Source organism: Eumetopias jubatus, unplaced genomic scaffold, assembly GCF_037043125.1.
Source record: "Eumetopias jubatus isolate StellerSeaLion01/CBP00866 unplaced genomic scaffold, mEumJub1_p1.0 scaffold_16, whole genome shotgun sequence".
Classification (NCBI taxonomy): domain Eukaryota; kingdom Metazoa; phylum Chordata; class Mammalia; order Carnivora; family Otariidae; genus Eumetopias; species Eumetopias jubatus.
This window is the reverse complement of record NW_028274822.1, coordinates 87,941,475-87,963,686: the sequence shown is the minus strand read 5'-3', so window position 1 is coordinate 87,963,686 and position 22,212 is coordinate 87,941,475. Positions and strand designations below refer to the sequence as shown.

Here is a 22,212-nt window from a genome sequence, read left to right as displayed (position 1 = left end):
ATGTATGTATATTTTAGAGGCAGACCCTCCCCCCAACAGCAGGTACATACTTGGGAGCAAGGATTCGAAAAAAAATAAGGAAAAAGCAAAACTGAGAATCATGAGTTTGTGAACTAGTTCAGCAAAAAGTGATTGGGCCCCAGCAATTTCACCCAGGGAAATTGAACACATATGCCCACCGACCAAAAAAAAAAAAAAAAAAAAAAAAAATGCAGATGAATGTTCACAGCAGCATTATTCATAATAGCCAAAAAGTAGAAATCATCCAAATGCCCATCAATGGATAAATGGATGGTAGAATGTGGTCCATCCCCACAATGGACTGATTCAGCCACAAAGAGGAAGGAAGCGCGGACACCTGCTACAACCTGGGTGAGCCTTGCAAACATGATGCTCCGTGAAAGGAGCCAGACACAAAGGCCACATAGTGCACGATTCCATTTATGTGAAATGTCCAGACGAGGCGAATCTATAAAATACATTAGTGGTTGCTAGGAGACGGGAAGGGGGGAAATGGAAGGATGGTTGGGGGGGCGGCGACGGCTAAAGCACACAGCATTGCTTTTTGGGGTAGTAAAATCTGATTCTGGTGATTGTTATACAACTCTGCATATAATACACTAAAAACCATTTAGTTGTATGCTTTAAATGGGTGAATTTCACAGTATGTGAATTACATCTCAACCAAAAGATACTGAGATATCTTTCCTCCATTCCAAAAGAAAAAAATGAGCATCTCCGGCCACCAAGCACTGTACAGGTGGGGGCACAAGGGTAAGGGAAGCACGATGTCCAGCCTCAAGCCGCTCGCAGCTGAGAAGCAGCACACAGGTCAGAAAGCAAGGCCCAGGGCAGGTCATGCTGCCCTCAAGGACTCAACAGGGTGGGCGCGCAGGGAGGGGGGAGGGCTCTGCCCAGGGGTGGACAGGGCATTTCAGCAGGGCATTGCCAGGGGCCCAGGGCTGCCAGGTAGAGACGGTGGGAGAGGCAGGCTGTGCCCTGAGAGCAGGCAGTGAGTGAGGGCAGAGGACACCCAGGGAGCAGCAGGCCATACCCGCAGGTTATTTTTCTCCTCTCTTCTCTTTATCCAGTTGAGGGCCTGCTGCTGCGGGTCGATGCAGAGGGGGAAGCGGCTGGCCCGGGTGGTAAGGATGCCATTCTGAACCGAGAGCTCATCAGGGGGCAGTCCCTGGGATCCCCACCTGGAAGGGACAGTGACAGGGAAATCTCTTTTTCTTGTCAAGTTGCAACCAAGTGCTAAGAGCGGTAGGATTGGCCTTCCAGAACAATCTACCAACCCCCAAGCTGCTCAACCCCCCTCAGGGTCGGGGAAGCTGGATTTGCAGCTCAACCTGTCATTTCTGTGCAGTCAGATCAGCTGCACCCCTCACTCTCCCCTGCCAGGGTGACGCCCCTGTGGACCACACACTGCACCCCCCCCCCGCCCCCCACAAGGCACCCTCATCCTCTGGACTCAGGGTTGCACACACCTGCTGATCTCAACATCATCTGTGAGCAGGTTTTCTAACCGGAAAGGCTGGCTCAGGGGAATCTCCCGCTCCAGGAGATCATTCTGCCAAACTTGGTTGACCATCTGGTCGCGGAACTCCCACGTGAACGCGCCCTCGTAGCTCAGGAAAGCCGCGCAAAGCAGGCAGTCCCCCAGCAGCTTCACCCGCCGGTGCATCAGCTCATCCAGGTCATTCAGCCACCTGGCGCAGGAGACGGGGGGCAGCTGTAAGCCATTATCTTCTGGCACAATCAAAAGGAACATTCTAGAAGAACCACCCTGACACACTGCTAATGGGGCTAGCCAGAAGGAAACGTCATTGGAGATAGTCCCTTCTTTTAGAAACGAAGATTGCCAGGTCATTTTGCAACTTCCCACTAACGAGCCCAGTGTTTTGGAAGACCTTGTTCAATTGCAGGGCTCAGCAGAACCCAGCATCTAAAGGGCTGGAGAAATGTTTGCAGGAGGCATCTAGTCTCAAAGCTATTTATTAAGTAGTAATCACATTGTTTCTGAATGCTTTCATCAGCAACTTGTAGACATGCCCAGCAGAACTCAGGAGCTCTGGTCCTGCTTGGTGACAAAATTCTACCTTCTACCGAAGATAAAAAGGAGATGTTTCATTTGGTCCCTTCCGCTAAGCAGCCAGTCTTCTAGGTTTTAGAAATACTGAAAATGGTTTGTTTCCCATGAGCAAACAGTATTTTCTAGTGTTTTCCATATCACTTTTATAGGTGCCAGATTAGAAACTTCTCTCATACCCAGTGGACCAGCTATGGCCAAACAGCCTTGCCCCTAGACATTGGACAGCATTGAAGCTCAGGACTGAGCCAGACACAAGAGCCCCCAGAAGACATCTGTCCAGCAACAGAGGCGGACTCCTCCTCCAGACCCACCCAGGACATGCCCAGGGTTAAAGGTCAGTAGGAAGTAAACATTTCCAGAACACACAGCACCTTGCCAGAGGCCACTGGTGCCTCCCTGTCCCCACAGCTGCACTGTCTCCTTCAACCTTGATAATTAATAAACCGCAAGAATGTGTAAAATGGCCTTAGCCACCCTAAACACGATAATAGCGAAATCCTAACTTTCCCACGCAGTTTCCAGATAAAAATGCGGTGTGGCAGAAAGACGACGTGGTAAGAAATGCGGTTGCTGACGTTCACTGACAGAACACGGAGTCGCACTCGGACCTCTCATCGGAGGGGTTCCTCAGCTGCTGACCTGATGTTCTCAGACCCCAGGCCTGAGATGAGCTTGTCTGCAGCGATCAGCCGCCTCTCCATGATTTCCGCTTCTTCCTGCAGCATTTGCTTTTCCAGAATGGCCGCCTCATATTTGGCCCCCAGGGCTGCCAGTTCCCTCTGGATCGCTGCCAACTCATTCTGGATCCTTTCTAGCTCGCGTTTAGTGAGGTAAAAGTTCCGCTCCAGCCTGGCCACCTAAGTGAAGACAAGGTACAGAACGGTGGGGAGAGGGGCCGTAGTGGGGCAGGGATGAAAAGAGTCTCTCACCCCGGGGCTTAGGCCCACAGCACACTTCTAATGTTGTTCCTACTCTTTGGGGCCACCGTATGCCCTGCTGAGGTCACCTCTTCTTAGTCACCTCTTCTACCATTTGCTGCAAAAGCTCTCATCCCTTTTTTGGGGCGGGGGGGAGAGCTCTCCTGCATCCAGGTTAGCCGATGGCTTCATTTCCATGTGTACTGAGGTCACAGCAAAATGATACTGTGGTTCTAAGTCAAAAACTCAAAAGAATGCATCGAAAACAATGCTGGTCTTCCACCTGGTCCTGAGTTTTCTGAGTAACAAAATTCTGAGTGATAAAGCAGTGTCAAAATAGGTCTCAAAATCATCAAATCAGCCTAATAACTCTTTTGTGTGTTCTACATGTTACTCTGACCCAGTGGTTCTCAGCTGGGGCCGATATTGCCCCCGCCACCCCCACCCCAGGACAGATGGCAATGTCTGGAGACATTTTGGTTTCAAATCTTGGGGGTAGGGACAATGGCATCCAGTGGGTGGAGGCCAGGGATGCTATTACACACCCTACAGAGAAGGTCCAGCCCCAAATGTCAGTAGCACTGAGGCAAAGAAGCCTGCTTGAGTTATAGAGGATGATTTTTACCCATTTATCCTACTCTTTCCACACAAAATTTGAAGATCTTCCAGACTTTGGTTCTGTCAGTTCATTCACACTGTCTAGATGAGAGCGATATAATTCAGGGTTATCATGTATTAGCAGTGGTAGAGGGGGAAATGTTTATGTGATAGAAAATCGGAACCTTGCTCACATTTGTCCATCAAAGCTGTGGACATATTCATTCCGACTCCAGATTGCTCCCTTAGCAGCACTGTTTAGGTCTTACAGATGGACAGTACCTTTTCTCTTTTGGGCTTGATTTCTCTAAAAACGTCACAGTAGCCCATAACAGCTTCAACAAACTTCAGCATCCCCAAGCCTGCTTTGCTCACAGCTTCCATTTCTTCAGTTGTGGTATTGAGAGTCTTCAAGAGGCCTAGGGGTCAAAGACAGAATGATTTTGATGAGTGACAAGCTTCATCTTGGGAAAATAAAATGGGAAATAAATTGCCGATGGACAAGTGTCACTAAATGAGTTTTATGTAGGTGGATGCTTAAGATGTGAGTGAGGGGCACAAGTTACTGCCACCCAGGACATCCTATGATCCAGGCACTTCTGTGTCCAGGGTGTCCGTGGGGACCCTCAACTGTGCACCAAAGTGGCTCAGAGCAGGTAGCTAGCTGGAATTCATAGGCCATGATGGGTCACCATCACCTCTACCTGCACCCTCACCCCAGGAGTAATTTCACATGAATGGAAACCCATCCAGTCAATATTCAGGTAAAGAGAGGTCCTTAGGTTTTTGCAGTTGTTGTTATCCTTTGTGTTTCATTTAGTTTTTTCTGAGTGGCTGAGAAAGAGCATTTGATAATAACATTTTGAACAAAATATGAAGGTAAACACTGACACTATGAACTTGAATGGCCTTTGGCAAAGACTAAAACCTCATTCCCACTGGCTAAGCATCTAGGCAGGTCAGGCATCAGGCTCAAAGGGAATGCCGGCATTCTATGACTGAAGATGGGGAGGCTGGCTGTGGGTGGTGCCAGCCCCTCCTCACCCATCTTCCAGGGACCTACAGAAGACTTTATACAGGCAAAAGGTGCAAGGGGAGAAGTCAAGGTTAAACCACCTCTTGTACCACCATGCCTGATGGACAAGATGGACAGAAGACCTAAGGCCAGGCTGGGTTCCAAAAGAAGGTCCTATATCCGAAAGGGAAACACCAGAGTGATTGCTGTCGAACGTTCAGAGGGCGTGGGCTTCTACTCTCCATCTAGCACCCAGCCTTTCCGTTTCACACAACAGTGCCTCCATCTCCCTATTCTTCCTCTGGGAATGATCATTTGGCCTATTCTATCCAAAGGGCCACAGTGACAACTGACCACAACAGGAAGGTCGGCCTGTGACAAGCCCCCTCTGTGCTCTCCATCCCTCCTCTCAAAGCCTGAGTTGCCAAACTGAGATCAACCCTGGCTATTCTTGCATCTGTCTGTACTCACCTCTGATATTTTTCACCTGGCTCTGGGTGATTGCATCAAAATCAATCTCCATCAGAGACCTCAGGAAATTTGGGTCCGACATCATGCCCTTGGCAGTTTTCCAGTTGAGTTCTTTGTACCCTTTCATGATGAGGATGCACTCACACACCGTCTGCACCTGTTTGGGCGGCTTAGCAAATGACCTGGTGAGAAATAGAAACACGTGTGACTCAGACCCAGGATGTGGCCAGGATCTAGCCTAAATGAGAGTTTAGGAAAAGTTCCAGAAAAAATGGCTCAACCCAGAGTCATTTCTTAGAGGTGACACTGATTGGAGGCAAAGGAAGCCATATCCCAACATGGAGTCGGGCTCCTCGGGTGGGCTTCTCCCAGGGCCGGGACTGGTCTCAGCCATCAGGGGCCAGATCGGGCTTCTGGAACCCGACTGGCATCAGAATCATGGGGGCGGGTATCATTAAAATGCAAACCCAGGCCACCGCAAGCATCTGAGTCAGTAGGTCAGGGTGGAGCCTGAGAACCTGTGTTTCTCATTACACCGTGGGGTGGTTGCTCAGACTCTGCCGCGTTGCCACTGGCATACCGCCACCCTCCTCCTCCTCCTCATCGTCCTAGCTTCTATTTACTGGGTGAAGAGATGGGGCTCAGTGTTTGGGTGGCCTTCCTGTGTTCACAAAGCCTGTGGGGTCCGGGGTCCCCACACCCTGGGCTCCTCCCAGGCTGTGTCACCCCTTAACTGTTTCCTTTGTCTTTGAGGAGACCACACCGTCACTCTGCTGCCCCCAACATTCGGATGTCCAGTGCCCTCACCCCTCCAGGGCACTGAGACCCCAGGGGACGGGAGACAGCGCAACAGCACCGGGACACGCACGAGAAGGAACGGGTGGCATGTTAACTGTACCGGGGGGGGGGGGGGGGCGGGAGGTGCTTGGCCGCCTGTTGCTGCACAAAGTCTCTAAAAGCCACATGAGTCCTGCAGACACCAGAACCATGAAGAGAGCCAGAAGCAGCAGGAAAACAAAGAAGAGTTGTGAAGGGAAGGAAGGAAAAGGGAGAGATGACAGCGGCCCCTGAAGGGCATAGAGCAGCCTAGGGGGGAGTGAGGTGGGAGCCCAGCCATTCCAGCAGGAGGCCAGAGCAACCCAGAGGCGAGCAGGAGGGCAGGGGGTGGGAAGTGGGGGGTGGGGGGTTGGAGGGCCAAGAGAGCGAGAACAACCCGACCAGCACGGCAGCATGGAGACTGTCTCTGCTGGGCAAACGCCCCAGCCATCCTGGCCCCAGGACCCCCACCCACTCGCCTGCAGACAAGAGAGGAGAGAGGGAGCCACGCGGTATAAGGACAAGCCAGGGCAATGACTCCAGCACAAAGACCGATGATTAAAGTAATGGTCCTGAGTCACCAGGGAAAGGTTCAATTACACCGGCATTAGGTATTTACGAAACCCGACCACGCTGTCAACTGTTTTTAAAAGGTTTCCTTCAGGCCCAGGCCACTGACCTTTGAATAATCAGAGGAGGAAAGAATTAGTGACATGTTTTCAGATATAAGGCAGAAAGAACCCCAACCTCAGTGAAGGGTCCTGAACCCGTGGGCAAGTTATAAACTATCCAGGGTTCTCAAATTTCCCATGTGTAAAACGGGGAGGCAGAACCAGACCTTCCCGCTCCAAAACCCTGTGCGTCTGTGAAAGTGAAGTTCTCTGCTATTAGCTTACAAACTAGTACCCAAACCATGTTCGTTATACAGAACGTATCGCTCTCGTAACACAGGACAACTGAGGTGTTAGGAAATCCTGAGGTTGTCAGTCTGGGAAAAAGAAACATTTTTGTTTCATTCCCTTTCTCCTATCATAAAAGAAACAGGTGAGAGAGAGAGAGAGAGAGAGAGAGAGAGAGAGATGGTGATGATGATGGATATGCTGCCCTCCCTGGAGGGAAAGAATCATCACAAACCCCACTCCCTACCTTCCTCACTCTAATAATCCAGACACTCCGACTGTCTCTGCTTTTCCCTTGGCCCAAGCTCCTTCCAGCCTCAGAGAGGGTCCCCCTCTAGCCTCTATCCTACAGCTGGTGGATCCCTACTCTCTGGTCACATCTCAGTTTAAATGTCACTTCCAGGGGGTGGAGGAGGTGTCTGGGTGGTGCAGTCAGTTAAGCATCCAACTCTTGGTTTTGGCTCAGGTTGCGATCTCAGGGTGGTGGGACAGAGCCTCACATTGGCCTCCACACTCAGTGTGGAGTCGGCTTGGGTTTCTCTCTCCCTCTGCCTCTGCCCCTCCCCCACCTCTCAAATAAACCTTTAAAAAAGTAAATGTCACTTCCTGGGGAATACCTTCCCCGACTACCTACCCCCCAGACTAGGTGAGGTTCCCCCATTATCCACAGTCATGACAGCAAAGACCTTCCCATCTGAATTTCTTGGGTGATGTTACTGTACATGTGGGATTCCTGCATGAATGCCCATGCCTTCCTGAGAGTGTCAGTTGAATGCAGTGAAGGCCTTGCCTGCCTGGCTCATTGCTGCTCAGCCCCAGTGCTAGCACAGGATGGGTGGGTGCCAGGCACCTGAAGACTACCAAATGAATGGAAGGAAGAAAAGTAAAATCGCAAGCCAGTAACAAAGGGAACCTTTTATACTATAGAGGATCATCCACTTCTGATCTTCATGACTTCTAATCTTCCTGCCTTAACATCTGATGATTTCTACAAAGAGGATTGAGCATTACAGAAACAAAGCGCTATTTAAAGAATCAAAGGATTATAAAATTGTCAAGATGTCAGTGCTGGCTCACCACACTTAACATCCAAACAGCCTAAAAGAAGCCAGATTATAGTCATCTGGAAAAAAATAAAATTGGATCCAAACTCACACTGAACCCCAGGAAAACCCAAAAGATCAAATATTTAACTGTACAGAATTAAACTATAAAAGTACGGGAAGAAATCATGGGGAAATTGTTTTACAATCTTGCAGTTTTAAGGCCATGTAAATATGACGATATCCAAAAGCTACAAAATAAAATATCGCTAAAGTCTGCCGTATAAAAACAAAAATCTTATACACAGCAAACACGAACCTCACAAGCAAACTCAAATGGCCAATGAACCACTGGGGAAAATATCTGCAACTCACATGGTTAAAAAACTGATCTCCTGGGGCACCTGGGTAGCTCAGTTGTTTAAGCGACTGCCTTCAGCTCAGGTCATGGTCCTGGAGTCCCAGGATTGAGTCCCACATCGGGCTCCCTGCTCAGCGAGGAGCCTGCTTCTCCCTCTAAACCTCCCCCCTCTCATGTACTCTCTCTCTCTCTCTCATTCTCACTCTCTCAAATAAATAAATCTTTAAAAAAAAAAAAACCGATCTCCCTATCACATAAAAAGCCACTGGAAATGCATAAGAAAAGAAAAACAATAACAATTTAACAGATAAATGGGCAAAGCATATGACCAGTTCACAGAAAGGGAAATACACACGGCCCTTACATACATTTTTCACATATGAAAAAAGGCCAACCTCAGTTGCAATAAGGGAAATGCACATTAAGACTACAGAAATACCATTTTTCATCTACAAAACAAGCAAAAATTCAAATGTGTAATAATGCTCTCTATTGGTGAGGCTATGAAAAAGCAGGCACTCTCGTGGATTGTCAGTGGCATGTAAATTGGTTCCTCCCCCAGGGAGAGCATTAAACAGCAGCTAGAGACATTATAAATGCACACACCCTTGGACTCGGCAGTTCTACTTCTGGAAACGTATCCTTCCAGTGGTTTGCCCAGCTGCACAATGAAGTATGGTCAGGGTTATTCTTTGCCACGCAGTGTGTAAAGGCAAAACCTGGCAACAAGCTAAAGATTCATAAATTGGGGCTGGTTAAATAGATGATGGCACAGCCATACAGGGCAATGTGATGGGCTCTTTTTAAATACTGGGGAAGTTCATCATATAGCAATATGCAACAAATCTCCAAAATGCATTGTTCACCGGAGTAGCCAAGATATGGGAAAATGTGTACAGTATAAGACCATTTACACACCAAAAAAAGAGGAGGAAAAAAGAACACTCGGGTATCCCTTGTTCTACTATAAACCTTCAGAATCTAAAGTCGGGAACTGAAGAGACGCGTGTATATGTGGTTGCCTTGAACATAAAAACTCCAGATGGATATGTGAGAACTAAACGGCAGTGGGTACCTGTTGTGTGGGGGAAGGGGAACTGAGCTGATGAGGCAGGTGGGAGGGGCTTTCACATATCATTTTTATGGCGGAGCCATGGTCCTAGCTCATGCTCACTTGGCACCGACTCCATGATCAACCCAGTCCTGAGAGCTCTTCACGTATAGTTTAGTCCCTCCTCCCAACAGCCCTGATGCCATGGGGACAGTTATCATCATCCACATGTCACAAATGAAGAAACTACAGCACAGAGAGCTTAGGTGACTTGCCAAAAGTCACACAGCCCATAAGAGGCAGAGCCATGGATGAACATATAATCAACTCCAATAATCACATTTTTAAAATTATTCCTTTTAGGTCATAGGCCATTTCCACTTTCTCAGGAATGAGCTGAGCCCCCGTCTCGCACCTGTCTCAGGCATGATGCAGGCAACGCTCGCTCACTGTGGGGGACACATAGCGAGTTCTCCATTTAGTTCTGCAGAAGCCCCGTCTCGCCCCTCCCCCTTGGGTTGATGGAGGGACTCTTTATTCTCTCCAAATAAATCCCCTTCAAAACTCCTCCCCTGCTCTCTGCTCTTACAGTATTTTTATGCTGCCGACCTGGGAATGGTGCCCAAATCTGTGTAACTGGCGACCGGTTATTTCCCTTGAAACCGTGTACGCCGATGGTCTGTCCTACAGAGCAACTCGTTATGATGTCTGCTTTGTTCTGCACCTCGGTCTGAGCGTCTGACACGTACGGCTGTGACTTTACAACGTCCGTCCTTACACCTTCATTCAACCACGCTTCGCAAAACGGAAAGAACGACTTCTTGCCAACAGCAGCGGCATCTGCAGATGACCTCCCAAGAATTGCTTGGGTCCCGCGCCCTGGAACGAGCTGGACATTCAGTTCAAATCCCCATGTTTCACTAATGAGCAAACAACAAGGGCACAGCCGTAACAAAGGAAGGCTGCTCAGCCCTTAGGAAGAGCGAGCAGCACAGAGAACAAGCCTCATTCTGCCGGGAGCTCAAGATGGAAAGTCATCCACTGACCTGGAAACAGGAGTCTCTCTCTCTCTCTCTCACGAGACCGGACTGTGGGGCCAGAAGGACCGAACCCTTCTGACAATGAGGATGTGACAGGGAGAGGTGAGGGGCTGAGGGTCGCAGGGGGGAGAAGTGGGGAGAGCTAGGCAGACAGGGCAGCATTCCTTCCTGGCTTCGGTCTTGGTGCTAAATTTACCAGTGAGATCCATTAACGGCGCCCCAGGGTCAGACCACACAACGTGGGGAGAAAGCTCCCCTGCCGGCCCCACACCAGGCCCTTTTCCTGGAAGTCCTCTGGTTGTGGGAGATGCAGTCATTTTATAGATTGTTTGCCAAATGCCTGGGGGCCACAGCAAGGAGCCACTCTCCCCTCGCCTCAGAGCATCCCCTCTCCACTCACAGCTCGTGGCACATCTCTGTCACACTGTTTTCAGCAGGGCCCTGGCCCCCTGCTTCAGGTGCCCTACTGCCATTTAGGGCAGACACTGGTGTGGGGCTTCCTGTGGGGAACACTGGCTTACTAAGCTCTGGAATTCAGTCCCCTTCTGTGAGACAGCCTGGGCCCAAAGTCAACAGGCCCTGCTACCTCCTGGCTGGGGGGAACCTGGGGCGAGCCACCTCACCGCCCTGGGCCCCACCTTCTTCATCGCAAATGAGGATCATTAACAGGAAGGACAGAACCTGTCTTGGAAAGCACTCAACCCAGTGGCCGGCACATGATGTAGCTCCGTGTCTAACCACCAGGATGTAATTGTTCTCAGCAGTGCCGTGGGCGGCCATGCATGCGTGGAGACCACCATCGGTTACCTGATCTCGGTCACGTCTGATTTGTCCAGCTTCTGCAGCTCCAGCTTGGCGGCCTCTAGGATGGGCATGACCTCAGCGAGGGCCATCTCGGCCTCAGCCTTCTCCACTGCAATGATCTTGTTTTGTTCTTCTATCTCCATGGCTTTTTCTTCTGCGAGCTTCTTCTTTTCCTCAGCTTTGGGGGGAGGGGCAGGTTAGTGAAGCTACTGGGCATGGAGAGGAGAGACCACGACCACTGACACAAAGCAGCACACAGCCCTCCAAGGTCGGTGCTGGGCTGTCAGGGGATCTAACGAGCTCGGGCCAATAGGGCGGCCTTGGGTGTTCCTGCTAGAACAGAAGTCCTCACCAGGCCTGGGGTCTCCAACCCCAGGACCGCTACTCTCACTCTGACTGGCCCACCCAAGTCCCACCACTCCATCCACTGGACAGCCCCCAACCCCGCTTGGCCAGTGTGAGCTGAGGACACCAGGGCTGCCCTTCCAGTCTTTCTGGCTCACTGAAAGCTCTCTGCTTCTCATCACCATCTCCTAGGTTTGTTCAGGCCCTGCTGAAAAGCCACGCCTCCTAAGGTGGCCTGCCCCTTCTGTCACTCTGGACCTCATTGCTCTATTTGCTTTGTGACACTGATGGAAATCTAGCATTTCACCTAATTATTGGCTCATTGATTGTCTGGTTCCAGTCACTAGAATGTAGGCATCTCCCCAAGGGCTGTAACCCCAATGCTTAGCAGAGCTCAGCTCAGTAGGTGTACTGCGTTGACTAGTGTTCCCCACAATCTGCGTCTACCCACAACCTCAGAATGTGACCTTATTTGGAAAGAGGGTCTGTGGACATCTAATGAGTTCATGTGAGGTCATACTGGGTTAGGGTGGGTCCTAAATCCGATGGCTTATGTCCTTAAAAGAAGACCACGTGAGGACACAGAGACATAGAGGGAAGAAGGTAATGTACCATTGGCACCAGACACTGAGATGAACCTAAAAGCCAAGGATTGCCAGCAAATGCCGGAGGCTGGAAGAGGCAAGGAGGGACCCTCCCCTAGAGCCTTTGGAGGGAGCACGGCCCTGCTGACACCTTGACTTCAGACTCTGGTCTCCAGAACAGTGAGAGAGTAAACTCCTGTTGTTTGAAGCCCCCCAGCTGTGGTCATTTGTTTGGGCAGCTCTAGGAAACAAATATACTGTCCCTTGTCCACGGGCACCCAGGTGGGACAGGAGCCCAAGGACTTGAGCATCACAGCCATGCTCGTAACCATTTTAGTGTATCACCATCCTGTGTGCCTGGGGGCCCTGCTAAAGTTCCTGTGGCTCTGCTTCAGCAGATGGCCCCAGGGAACCCAGACAGCGGGCACTTGCTAAACGGATGCTAGATGCCCTCGGATTTTCCATTGTGGCGTCCTCTAGGGAGTCCTGTCCACAGTCAACAAGCAAGCGTTGATGGAGCCTCTGTAGGGTGAAAGCATGTACGGGCCCTGATGCTCTGAAGGATCCTGGCCTGGGGAGGGATTCTGGCTGGAGCAGCAGGAAGACAAACACATGGGAAGAAGGAAGCCAGGTCACAACCGTGAAACCGTCAGAACTGAGAAGCAGAGCAGAGACCGTCAGCACTGTCAGGGTGCCAAGAAGAGGGGTCCGCGGGGCAAGTATCGCAGAGGAGGTGGACCTGGAGCGGAGCCGTGTCGAAGGAGGGCTGGAGTGACTGCAGGTGAGCTCAGCACAGCGGGGAACCCACTGGAGGGGCCCAAGAAGCCCCACACGCAGGAATGCTCGTCACGCTCAGGAGAAGAACGGCGGGCTGACAAGCGGCTTCTCGGGGATGTCCCCAAGGGGAGCCCTGTCCTGTCTGGGGGAGCCCCTGCCCCCCGAGCCGGCCCCACACTCACCTATGGCCGTGTTGGTGGTGATCTCCTCCAGCAGGGCCTCACAGGCAGCCGACTTCTCTGCCAGCACGACCTTCTGCACAGCCAGCTTCTGGTTCAGCTCGTCCAGCTGGATGGTGGCCTCCTTCAGCTTGTCCAGCCCCCCCTCCAGACGCTTGCACTGAGCTACGGAAAGAGAGAAGCTGTGTTCGTCACCAGGGTGGATGCTGTTCCCCACACGCCCGGGGCAAGCATTCCAGGGGTCTCACTGTGATCCGTCCCCCTGGAGCTCAACCGAAAATGTCATCTTCCTGAGACGTCAGGCACCATTCAGTACCTCTACCACCATGCTGGGACCGCACTGGCCGAAATAAATGTATTTCTGAAAACAGCGTTTCACTTGGCCAACAGTCAGAGCATTTTTTCAAAAGCATTTCCCGACAGAGCACGTTGCGGCCATCAGACCCTGTCTCTAGGCAGTGAAAATGCAGAGCTCCAAAGGGCATGACCCAACACTGACAAATAAAAATACAAGCATGCCAGGCCTCTCCCATCCAGAAGAATCGCTCTGAGAAGTAAAATCCAGAACTTGCTGTACTTGGTCTCAATCCTGAGTACACCTGTGCTTGCTAATAAAGCACCTGCTTAAAGACAAGGTCAGCACATGGACCCTCTCTCGTTCCCTACCCACCCCCCCACCGGCTTACCTATGTTGTACTGAGTTTTCTCATCCAGCAGTTTTGAATACGTGTTAATAAAGTCCAGGTAGTTTTTGGGGGTTACATAGTTGCTACGCCTCAATTTCTGTAGAAATTGTTGGCTGAATTCACCCACGGATTTATGGACCAAAACAACATGCTCTACCACACTGTCTGTGTTTTCCACCGGGATCATCGGATTAGTCCCTGAAGAGAGAGGAATGGGAAAAATGCCTCTGAGACGGTGGGAAAGAGCAGCTTCCCAAAGAGTTAAACACGGGATTCCTGTATGACCCAGCAATTCCGCTCTGAGGCATGGACCCAAAAAGACCTGAAAACGTCAGGCAGACTCTTGCAGGCCAATGCTCACAGCTGCGCTGCTCACAACAGCCAAAAGCAGAAGGGACCCAGCGTCCGTCAACAGATGCCTGGATAAACAGAATGCGGTCCATCCATACAATGGAAGAAAGGAAACTGCCCCATGACACAACACAGATGAAGCTCAAGAACATGCTGAGTACAAGAAGCCAGGCATAAAAGGACAAATGTTACATGATTCGACTTCGTGCAAAGTCTTTAGAATAGGAAAATTCAAAGACAGAAAGTAGATGAGAGGTTACGGGGTGGAGGGCTGGGGCAGGGGGTACGGGAAGTTCGTGTTTCACGGGGACAGTTTCGGTTTTACCAGATGGAAGGAGGTCTGGAGCTGGATGGTGGTGGCGGCTCCACAAGAATGTGAATGTGCTTAACACCGCTAGCTGGACTCCTAAAAATGGCTAAAATGGCAAATTTTATGTTATAGATGTTTTAGCACAAGAAAAAGGTGCTAGAAAAATGTTTATTTTTTTAAATATTTTATTTATTTGACAGAGAGAGACACAGTGAGAGAGGGAACATAAGCAGGGGGAGTGGGAGAGGGAGAAGCAGGTTTCCCTCTGAGCAGGGAGCCCAACGTGGGGCTCGATCCCAGGACTCTGGGATCATGACCTCAGCCGAAGGCAGACGCTTAACGACTGAGCCACCCAGGCACCCTAGAAAACTGTTTAATAGAGAAAGGAAAAGAGCAGCTATCACTTGGTTGGTGGCTCTTCTGGACCATGGGACCTATCCATGCTCTAGCAATTCCTCTTTCCCCACGGGTATAAAGTCTGTCTCTGGGGCTGGCTGTGCCACTGTTCAGGGAGGGGGCTCGGGGTTTCAGGAGGGAAATGCACCCAGTGTCCCTGCTGGATCCCTTGTGCCCATCACACAGTGGGCACAAAGTGAGCCTTCCTCTACATCTGTTGAAACAATCAATCATCGCTTCCAGTGCTCAGATCACATCTGTTGGACCACCTAACAGACGGCACAACACACTCACCTCAACACAGAATGTGCCTTCAACTAAAATGAAGGAAGAAAAGATTGACCAAAAGTAACCATTCAGCCAGATGCTGCGGGTTTGATCTTAAATTGTACAAGGGGCCAGCACACCACAGCCCACGGTGCAAATATCCATACTTTGGGGCACAGTTAGCCCAACGCCAGGGAATCTGTCCCAAGAAAAAAAATTCTAAGTGAATTCGGCGTGGTGTTGTTTATGACATGGAGCCTCTGAATACTGAAAGCAAACCTAAGTGCTGCTAACACATGGGAATGGCTCGCATGCCTATGGAAGCTAAGGCACACCTGTATCAGGTGACCACGCAGGACACATGTGTCCCGCTGCCTGGTTTTGTAAACACAGTTTGATGGGAACACAGCCACGCAGGTTCATGTACATACTATCCGTGGCTGCCTTCATGATGCAGTGGTAGACATGAGTAGTTGCAACCGAGCCTGCATGACCCACAAGGCTGAAAATATTTACCATCTGGTCCCTCACAGAAAAAGTCTGCTGATCCCCGAGCTATATCATCAGTACAGAGCCATTTTCTTAGCCCTTGTGTGTTGATTCAAATTATGAGCGCTCCCTGTGTAAAGGGACAAATGATTTATTTACTGAATACATATGTAGAAGGTAGAAACTATTGACAAGGCCACCCAGTGTCATTTGCCGTGAATCTGCTCAAGTTAGGTCCAGATAAAAAAAAGCTTTTCCCTAAAGATAAATTGACTTGCTTTCTTATTTTGAAGATTAAAATTAATAACGAAGGACTTAAGTGTTTGAAACTTCTGAGGAAATTCAGCGCTGACTGATAATCAGTCCACTAAAAGGTCCTTTGGGCATCCTTTGAGTCAGGGATCAGCCACACCTTTTTCTGTAAAGAGCTAAACAGTAAATATTCAGCCCTCGTGGGCCTTAGGGTCTCTGCTATAATTCCTCAACCCTGCAGTCTGAAGTTTAAAAGCAGCCATAGACATCATGTTCATTGACAAATGAGTCAGTGCCCAAATCACACTTGTTTACCAAAACAAGCCGTGGGCCACATTTGGCCCAAAGGCCATGATGTGTCAGTCCCTGCTTTGGATGATAACTGATCAATTTTATCTTAAATTGTCCTTGTAAGTCCCCTGAAATCCCTTTATTTTTTAAAAAATTTATTTATTTAGGGGCGCCTGAGTGGCTCAGATGGTTAAGCATCTGTCTTCGGCTCAGGTCATGATCCCAGGGTCCTGGGATCGAGCGCCTCATTGGGCTCCCGGCTCAGCGGGGAGCCTGCTTCTCCCTCTGCCTCTACCCATCTCCCTGCTCATGCTCGCTCTCTCTCTCTCTCTGTGTCTCAAATGAATAAAATCTTTTAAAAAAAAGATTTAGAGAGAGAGAGAGAGAGAGAGAGCGTGCATACACAAGCAGGGAGATGGGGAGAGGGAGAGAGAGAATCTCAAGCAGACTCCCGGCTGAGTGTGGAGCCCAATGCAGGGCTCAGAGCCCAGGACCCTGAGATCATGACCTGAGCCAAAATTAAGAGTCAGATGCTGAACTGACTGAGCCACCTAAGCACCCCCAGCCCCCTGAAATCCCCTTAGATTAAAACACAGTATAAGCCAAAAATACACTGACAAACTTCAAAACCATTCATGGCCATGGGGGGTGAATGGTGAAGGGATCCTACTGGACCAAAATTCCAAGTCAGAAAAGTGGTAACAAGTTATTTTGTTGTACCATTAATGTGGCCCCCCCATTAGCGGTCACATACCTAAAAATGACTTAGCGACCGCGTGCAGGGCTTGAGAAGGCCAGGGCATGAACCAGTCGATCCCGGTGTTATTTACAAGACCTTGAGAAGAAGGAGAGACAAAAGAGATGATCAGTCTGCAACCTTGAGATGCCCAAGGACCACGACACACTCTTCAGCTCCCAGCACACTGATGAAAGAGCTGGACGTGTCCAAGACTAATTCACCCAAAGCAGAGTTTCTCAACCTCAGCATGATTGACATTGGGCTGGATGGTCCTCTGTGGCAGGACTGTCTGTGCAGCATGGAACATTCAGCAGCACCCTGGCCTCTATCAACTGGATGTCGGTTGCACGCGCCCCAACCCACCCAATGCGACAAGCGAAAACGTCTGCAGGCATTGACCAATGTCCCTGAGAGGGGGCCGGTAAAATCACCCCCCACTTCAGAACCTCTGCTCCAGAAGTCCAGGACTGCACCTTCTGCAAGGCTGGCAGGATGGTCCAAACAGAGGAGAGCAGAGAGCTTACTACGGGCCGCACACCGGGGCCTGGGAGCATTTCCTGGTGTGGGAAGACAGCGCCCAGCCTGAGAGCCGACTGGCCATTGTGAGGGTCAGCTGAGCAGGGCCCACATTCCAGCGCAGGGCCCATGCCATGTTTTGCTTTGCCGGGAATGCCCTGCTAGGGGGGGCGGCGGGGAGGGGGGTGGCGGGAATGGCTGTGCAGGCTCAGCTCAGGGGCACCTGGGAAATTCCTGCACCGGGTCCTCAGGGTATCCCCGACCGGCGACATGCCCAGAACGATGTGCAGGTTGTTTGCGCTCTTGTTCACGAAGTATTGCCACATGGATTCCTTGGCCAGGCCCGTCCCTTGCTTCAGGGCTTCTGGTCCGATCTGACTGAGGATCGTCTCCTTCTCCTCTTCTGGGAAAAGCGCCGGTACTATACCTGGAAAACAAAGACACGTTGGGTTTTTCAGCCTCGGGGTCATCCTCTCTCTAGGCACTGAAATGACAGAAGCACAGCGTCCCTGGAGGAGCAGAGGATGCCAAGGCCAAGGAGCAGGGTTGGGCCCTGACTCTGAGCCCTGAGGCTCACAGGCGTGTGTCAATCCCTTTGAGCCTCAATCTCCTCATTGGCGAAATGGGAGGAATAAATGCTTCCCGCTTACCTGGGAGGGTGATCATGAGCGTCAGAGTGGGGGTACTCAACCAGGGACAAGTATGCCCCCTAAGAGACATTTGGCAACGTCTGGAGACATGTTTCGTTGCCCCAGCTTATGGGTGTGTGTTGGGGCTAATGGCACGTGGCGGGTAGAAACCAAGGGTGCTGCCAACCAGCCTGTAATGCCCAGGAGAGCCGCTGATGTCATCAGTGAGAAACTGCTGCCAGGTGTAAGGGCTTCAGAAAATAAATAACCTAGACCATGTGGGGTGCTATTAAGCGAGGCCCCTGGAACACTCTCAGCCTTCAAAGAAAATACACCTCAGCCCTACAAGGGGTGGTTTACAGATACAGAAAATGGGGCTGACATGTCCCTGCCTGGTCATGAGCCTGAAACCCACATGTGCAAAGTCCGATGCCAACCCAAGGGAGCGTGTGCTAAATGCCCTGTCCATAGCCTGGACTGTAGACGCGCCGGGCACTCAGGAGCCTTGAAGCTGCCGCCATGAAAGAGGCTTCTCAGGGGAGGGAGACCCTGCACCGCACAGGAGCTAAAATCGGGGAACTTGCACTAGACTGGAGGAGAATCACTTCTCCATTCTACGCCTGCCTCTGGTTTGGGTGGTCTGCCCCATCAGAACCCCGGCGCCGACTGCCGAAGGGATGGGCTCAGGGGTGGGCATGTGATCCAAGCCAGCCGATCAGAGCCCTGCTGAGGACTCCGGCCACAACATCTGGGAAAGAGAGTGTCGTCCACCCAGGCTGAGCAAAGAGCATGCAAACCTGGAGCTTCTAGTACCCATCTGTGGGGTTTTCGTTGTTGTTGTTTTGGTTTTTTTTAGTTACTTTGGGAAAATCCAAAAATGCAAAGACAAGAACAACAGTAATGCCAAGATGGGGTCGGGGAGAGACGAATTAGTAACTGATCTCTTTCGAGCCTCTGAATCCAACCATGCCCCGGGACTTTTTCAGTTTTGCGAATCAATACTGACTGCCCCATTTCTCTTTAATTTCATGTAAGCCAATTGGAGTTGAGTTTCCATCACGTGCAACCACGGAGGCCACTAAAGAGAGTGGCAGAGAGTGTGGCAGGCAGGAGGAACAGGCTGGGCAAGCAGCAGCAGGACGGCACAGAAATGGGGCAGAGGAACTCGGGCTGCAGAAACAGAAGCCAGCCTGCGGAGACCCAGAGCACCGAAAGCGTCCGAGAAAGGGAGCTGGTGACGTGCTCGGACGGCAGGGTTTGAGGAAGCCGGGAGATCAACAGAGACATGTGTGTGAAGGGTCGAGGCCAGACACGATGAGGGTCTGGCTCTGATGGACGGTAAAGGGGACGTGAGGGAAGGGACCGGTTTCGGAGACACACGAGAAAGCGTGATGTGGGAAAGGCCAAGAGTCAACACAGCGGATCAGGCCTAATGAGAACTCCAGAATAATGAAGTAAATGGGAAGGTGCAGAGAGAGCCCCCTGACGACAAGAAAGCAGCCAGATTCTCGCCGGGTGGGATGTGCTCTTACCCGTAACTACACCATTTCAAATTAGTACCACACATTCTTACTTAATATCTGGTAGGTTCCTGTACAGAACCAAGCTGACACAGCAGGCCTGGGGCTGTGCTCCTTACAAAGGCCTTCGTACAGGGTTGGCCCCTGGCCGGCGTCCAGGAACTTGGACTTGGGCAGGGTTCCCACCGCCGTTCATTGATCCAAGTGGCTCACCTACAAACAGTGTGGTCTATGCAGACCACCTGCTTCTCCTCTGGAAATCTGGAATCTTGGTCGGTGCCAGGCAGCAGGTGCCTACATGACCAGCCCCCAGTGAACCCCCTGGGTCCTGAGTCTCTAATGGGAGACGACACTTCACGTGGGGTGTCGCAGTCAGATGGAGAGGACTTAAACGTGTCCTGTGTGACTGCCCAGAAAGAGGGTTCTGGAAGCCTGTGCCCGGCTCCCCAGACGTCCCCCCGTGTACCTCTTCCCCTTTGCTGATGGTGCTTTGCGTCCTTCCGCTGTAATTAGATCATAGCCATGTATTCTGCAAGAGATAGAGGAACTCGCTCCAGGTTCTCCTCCTACCATCTCAGCCTCTGGCCTACTCCCCCTCTTCTCTTGACATCTCCGCCCTGGGCCCCTATTCTGAGAGCCAGACCCCTACAATCCAACCACCCATCTGCTAGGGGTTTGTGTTCCCCCCCAAAAGAGATGTTGAAGTCCCCAGGACCTCAAAATGTGACCTCACTTGGAAACAAGGTCTTTTCGGAAGTCATCAAGTTAAAATGAGGTCATTGAGGTAGGTCTTAGGCCAATACAACCGGTGTCCTTATTATAAAAAGGGGAACTGTGGGTGTGAAGGCAGACATGCACATGCAGGGAGAGTGTGAAGGCAGGACCCGGGTGAGGCATCCACGAGCCAAGAAATCACAGAGACCGGCAGAAGCTGGAGAGAGGCCTGGGACAGTCACCCCCAGAGTCCCAGAAGGAACCACCCCTGCCAACACCATGGTGTGGGACCTCCAGACTATGAGACAATAAATGTTAGTGGTTTTAGATTTTTTTAAGTGATCTCTACCCCCAACTTGGGACTCGAACTCACAAGCCTGTGATCAAGAGTCGCACGTTCCACCGACCGAGCCCACCGGGCGCCCTAAATATTTGTGGTTTTCAACCACCCATTCCGTGGTCACCGGTTACGGCAGTCCTAGCACGCTAGCTAATACACTCTCCGATGTCCTGTTTGGATTTCTTGTACGTGTAACACTCCACACACCCTGAGCGGCACAAGCCCCCAGCTGGTCTTCCCCTCCTAGCAACGGGACCACTCATCACTCGCTCCAGCCAGAAACTGGGAGCCTCCTGGGTGCGCTCTCCCTCACTTGCCCTCATCCGATCCGTGCAAGTCCTGCTGGCTCCACCTCCAAACTATCTCGTGAATCCACCCACTTCCCTCCATTCCCACTGCCCCCACCCCCCGCTCGGCACCGTCCAGACCCAGGTCACCGGCCACCCTCTCCCGTTCTCACCTCCCTCTTGCCTGGACCCCACGGGGCAGGGACCCGTGAAAACATAAGCCTAGGCCACATCATTGCCCCGAGAGTGACCTCCAATCTGCTCTACGTGACCCACCAGGAGTGCGCTGAGTGGCCCCTCCACCTGCCCTGGTAGCAGCCGGCCCGCCCCTCGCGGGAGCAGCCCCCCAGCACCTGACGTCAGCATGTTGTTGATGAGCTCCAGGAAGCCCTCCTCGGCCACGTGGGCGTCCGTGAACAGGAAGATCATCATTTTGTTCTCGGTCCCGAGTTTGAGGTAAAGGTTCTTCAGGTCTTCCCGGAAGTTGTTCTCAGAGTAGCCTCGGTTCAGAAGGATCTCAAACACCTGCCGACAAAGAGCACAGCAGTGGTGAGACCGCCGGCCAACGGCGGGGGGGAGGGGCAGGCTGTGCAGCCGTCTCGGGGGCACGAGTGACAGCGAAACCGGACGACCCGGGCCATCTTCACAAATGCTGCCGAGTGGGAAACGCAGGACGAAGGAAACTCGGACATCCCTTTGTGTCAGACGAGCGGTGACAGAGAGATGCTGTGTGTGCACCCACATGTAGGGGTGACAGTGTGAGCAGGGGACACAGGTCTGTGCAGGTGGGAATCACGTGAGTACGGCCGAGAAAAGGACACCTTCGGTCGTTAAATCATTTGAGTCACAGGGCAGGGGGACAGCCAGGAATGGGGACGGCGGGGGGCAGGAAGCAGAAGATGGGCCAAACCACGAAGGAAAAGGAAAAATGGAACACACACACAAGCACAACCCTAACGTGTGGGCACAGTCTCGTTCGGAGTTCATCGAAAATGAGAGAGATCGTGAGAAAGATGTGTAGGGCAACTAAGGAAGAAGCCATTTCAAATTCTTAAATTTAAAAATCTTACTACGCACAAAATAGACATAAATGTAAATGAGGACACAAATTTCAGTCACCTCTTCTCCCTTCATTTCCCTTGGCCCCGGGGGCATACACATGTTAACTGCAAGCAGCCTATTGTCAGCTCCGAAACAGCTCAGAAGACTTACAGGAACTCGAACGTCCCTAGTACCCAGCCTCCCCTGACCCCAATTCACACCCACGCACAGGGGCACACGCACCCTCTGTTCCACTCACGTGTCCCTGCACAGCACTCGGTGCGCTTCCACACTCACACTCACGTGGTCGCACAGGCCTTCACATACACACACACACACACACACACACACACACACACACACACGCTCAAGACAACACGGACGACGTTC

General features: G+C 51.4%; 1 protein-coding gene across 1 annotated transcript in view; it reads right to left on the bottom strand.

The window, feature by feature from the left end:
• Window positions 1–22,212, bottom strand: part of DNAH10 (dynein axonemal heavy chain 10) — a 129,792-nt gene that overhangs the window by 13,401 nt on the left and 94,179 nt on the right. The window contains exons 52-62 of the mRNA XM_088019638.1: window positions 21,135–21,306; window positions 17,515–17,718; window positions 16,791–16,871; window positions 13,681–13,878; window positions 12,998–13,159; window positions 11,113–11,287; window positions 5,096–5,277; window positions 3,892–4,028; window positions 2,735–2,952; window positions 1,491–1,712; window positions 1,055–1,202 (exon numbers count right to left, since the gene is read on the bottom strand). Coding sequence (XP_087875764.1) covers window positions 1,055–1,202; window positions 1,491–1,712; window positions 2,735–2,952; window positions 3,892–4,028; window positions 5,096–5,277; window positions 11,113–11,287; window positions 12,998–13,159; window positions 13,681–13,878; window positions 16,791–16,871; window positions 17,515–17,718; window positions 21,135–21,306 — 1,899 coding nt within the window. The remainder of the gene's footprint in view (window positions 1–1,054; window positions 1,203–1,490; window positions 1,713–2,734; window positions 2,953–3,891; window positions 4,029–5,095; window positions 5,278–11,112; window positions 11,288–12,997; window positions 13,160–13,680; window positions 13,879–16,790; window positions 16,872–17,514; window positions 17,719–21,134; window positions 21,307–22,212) is intronic.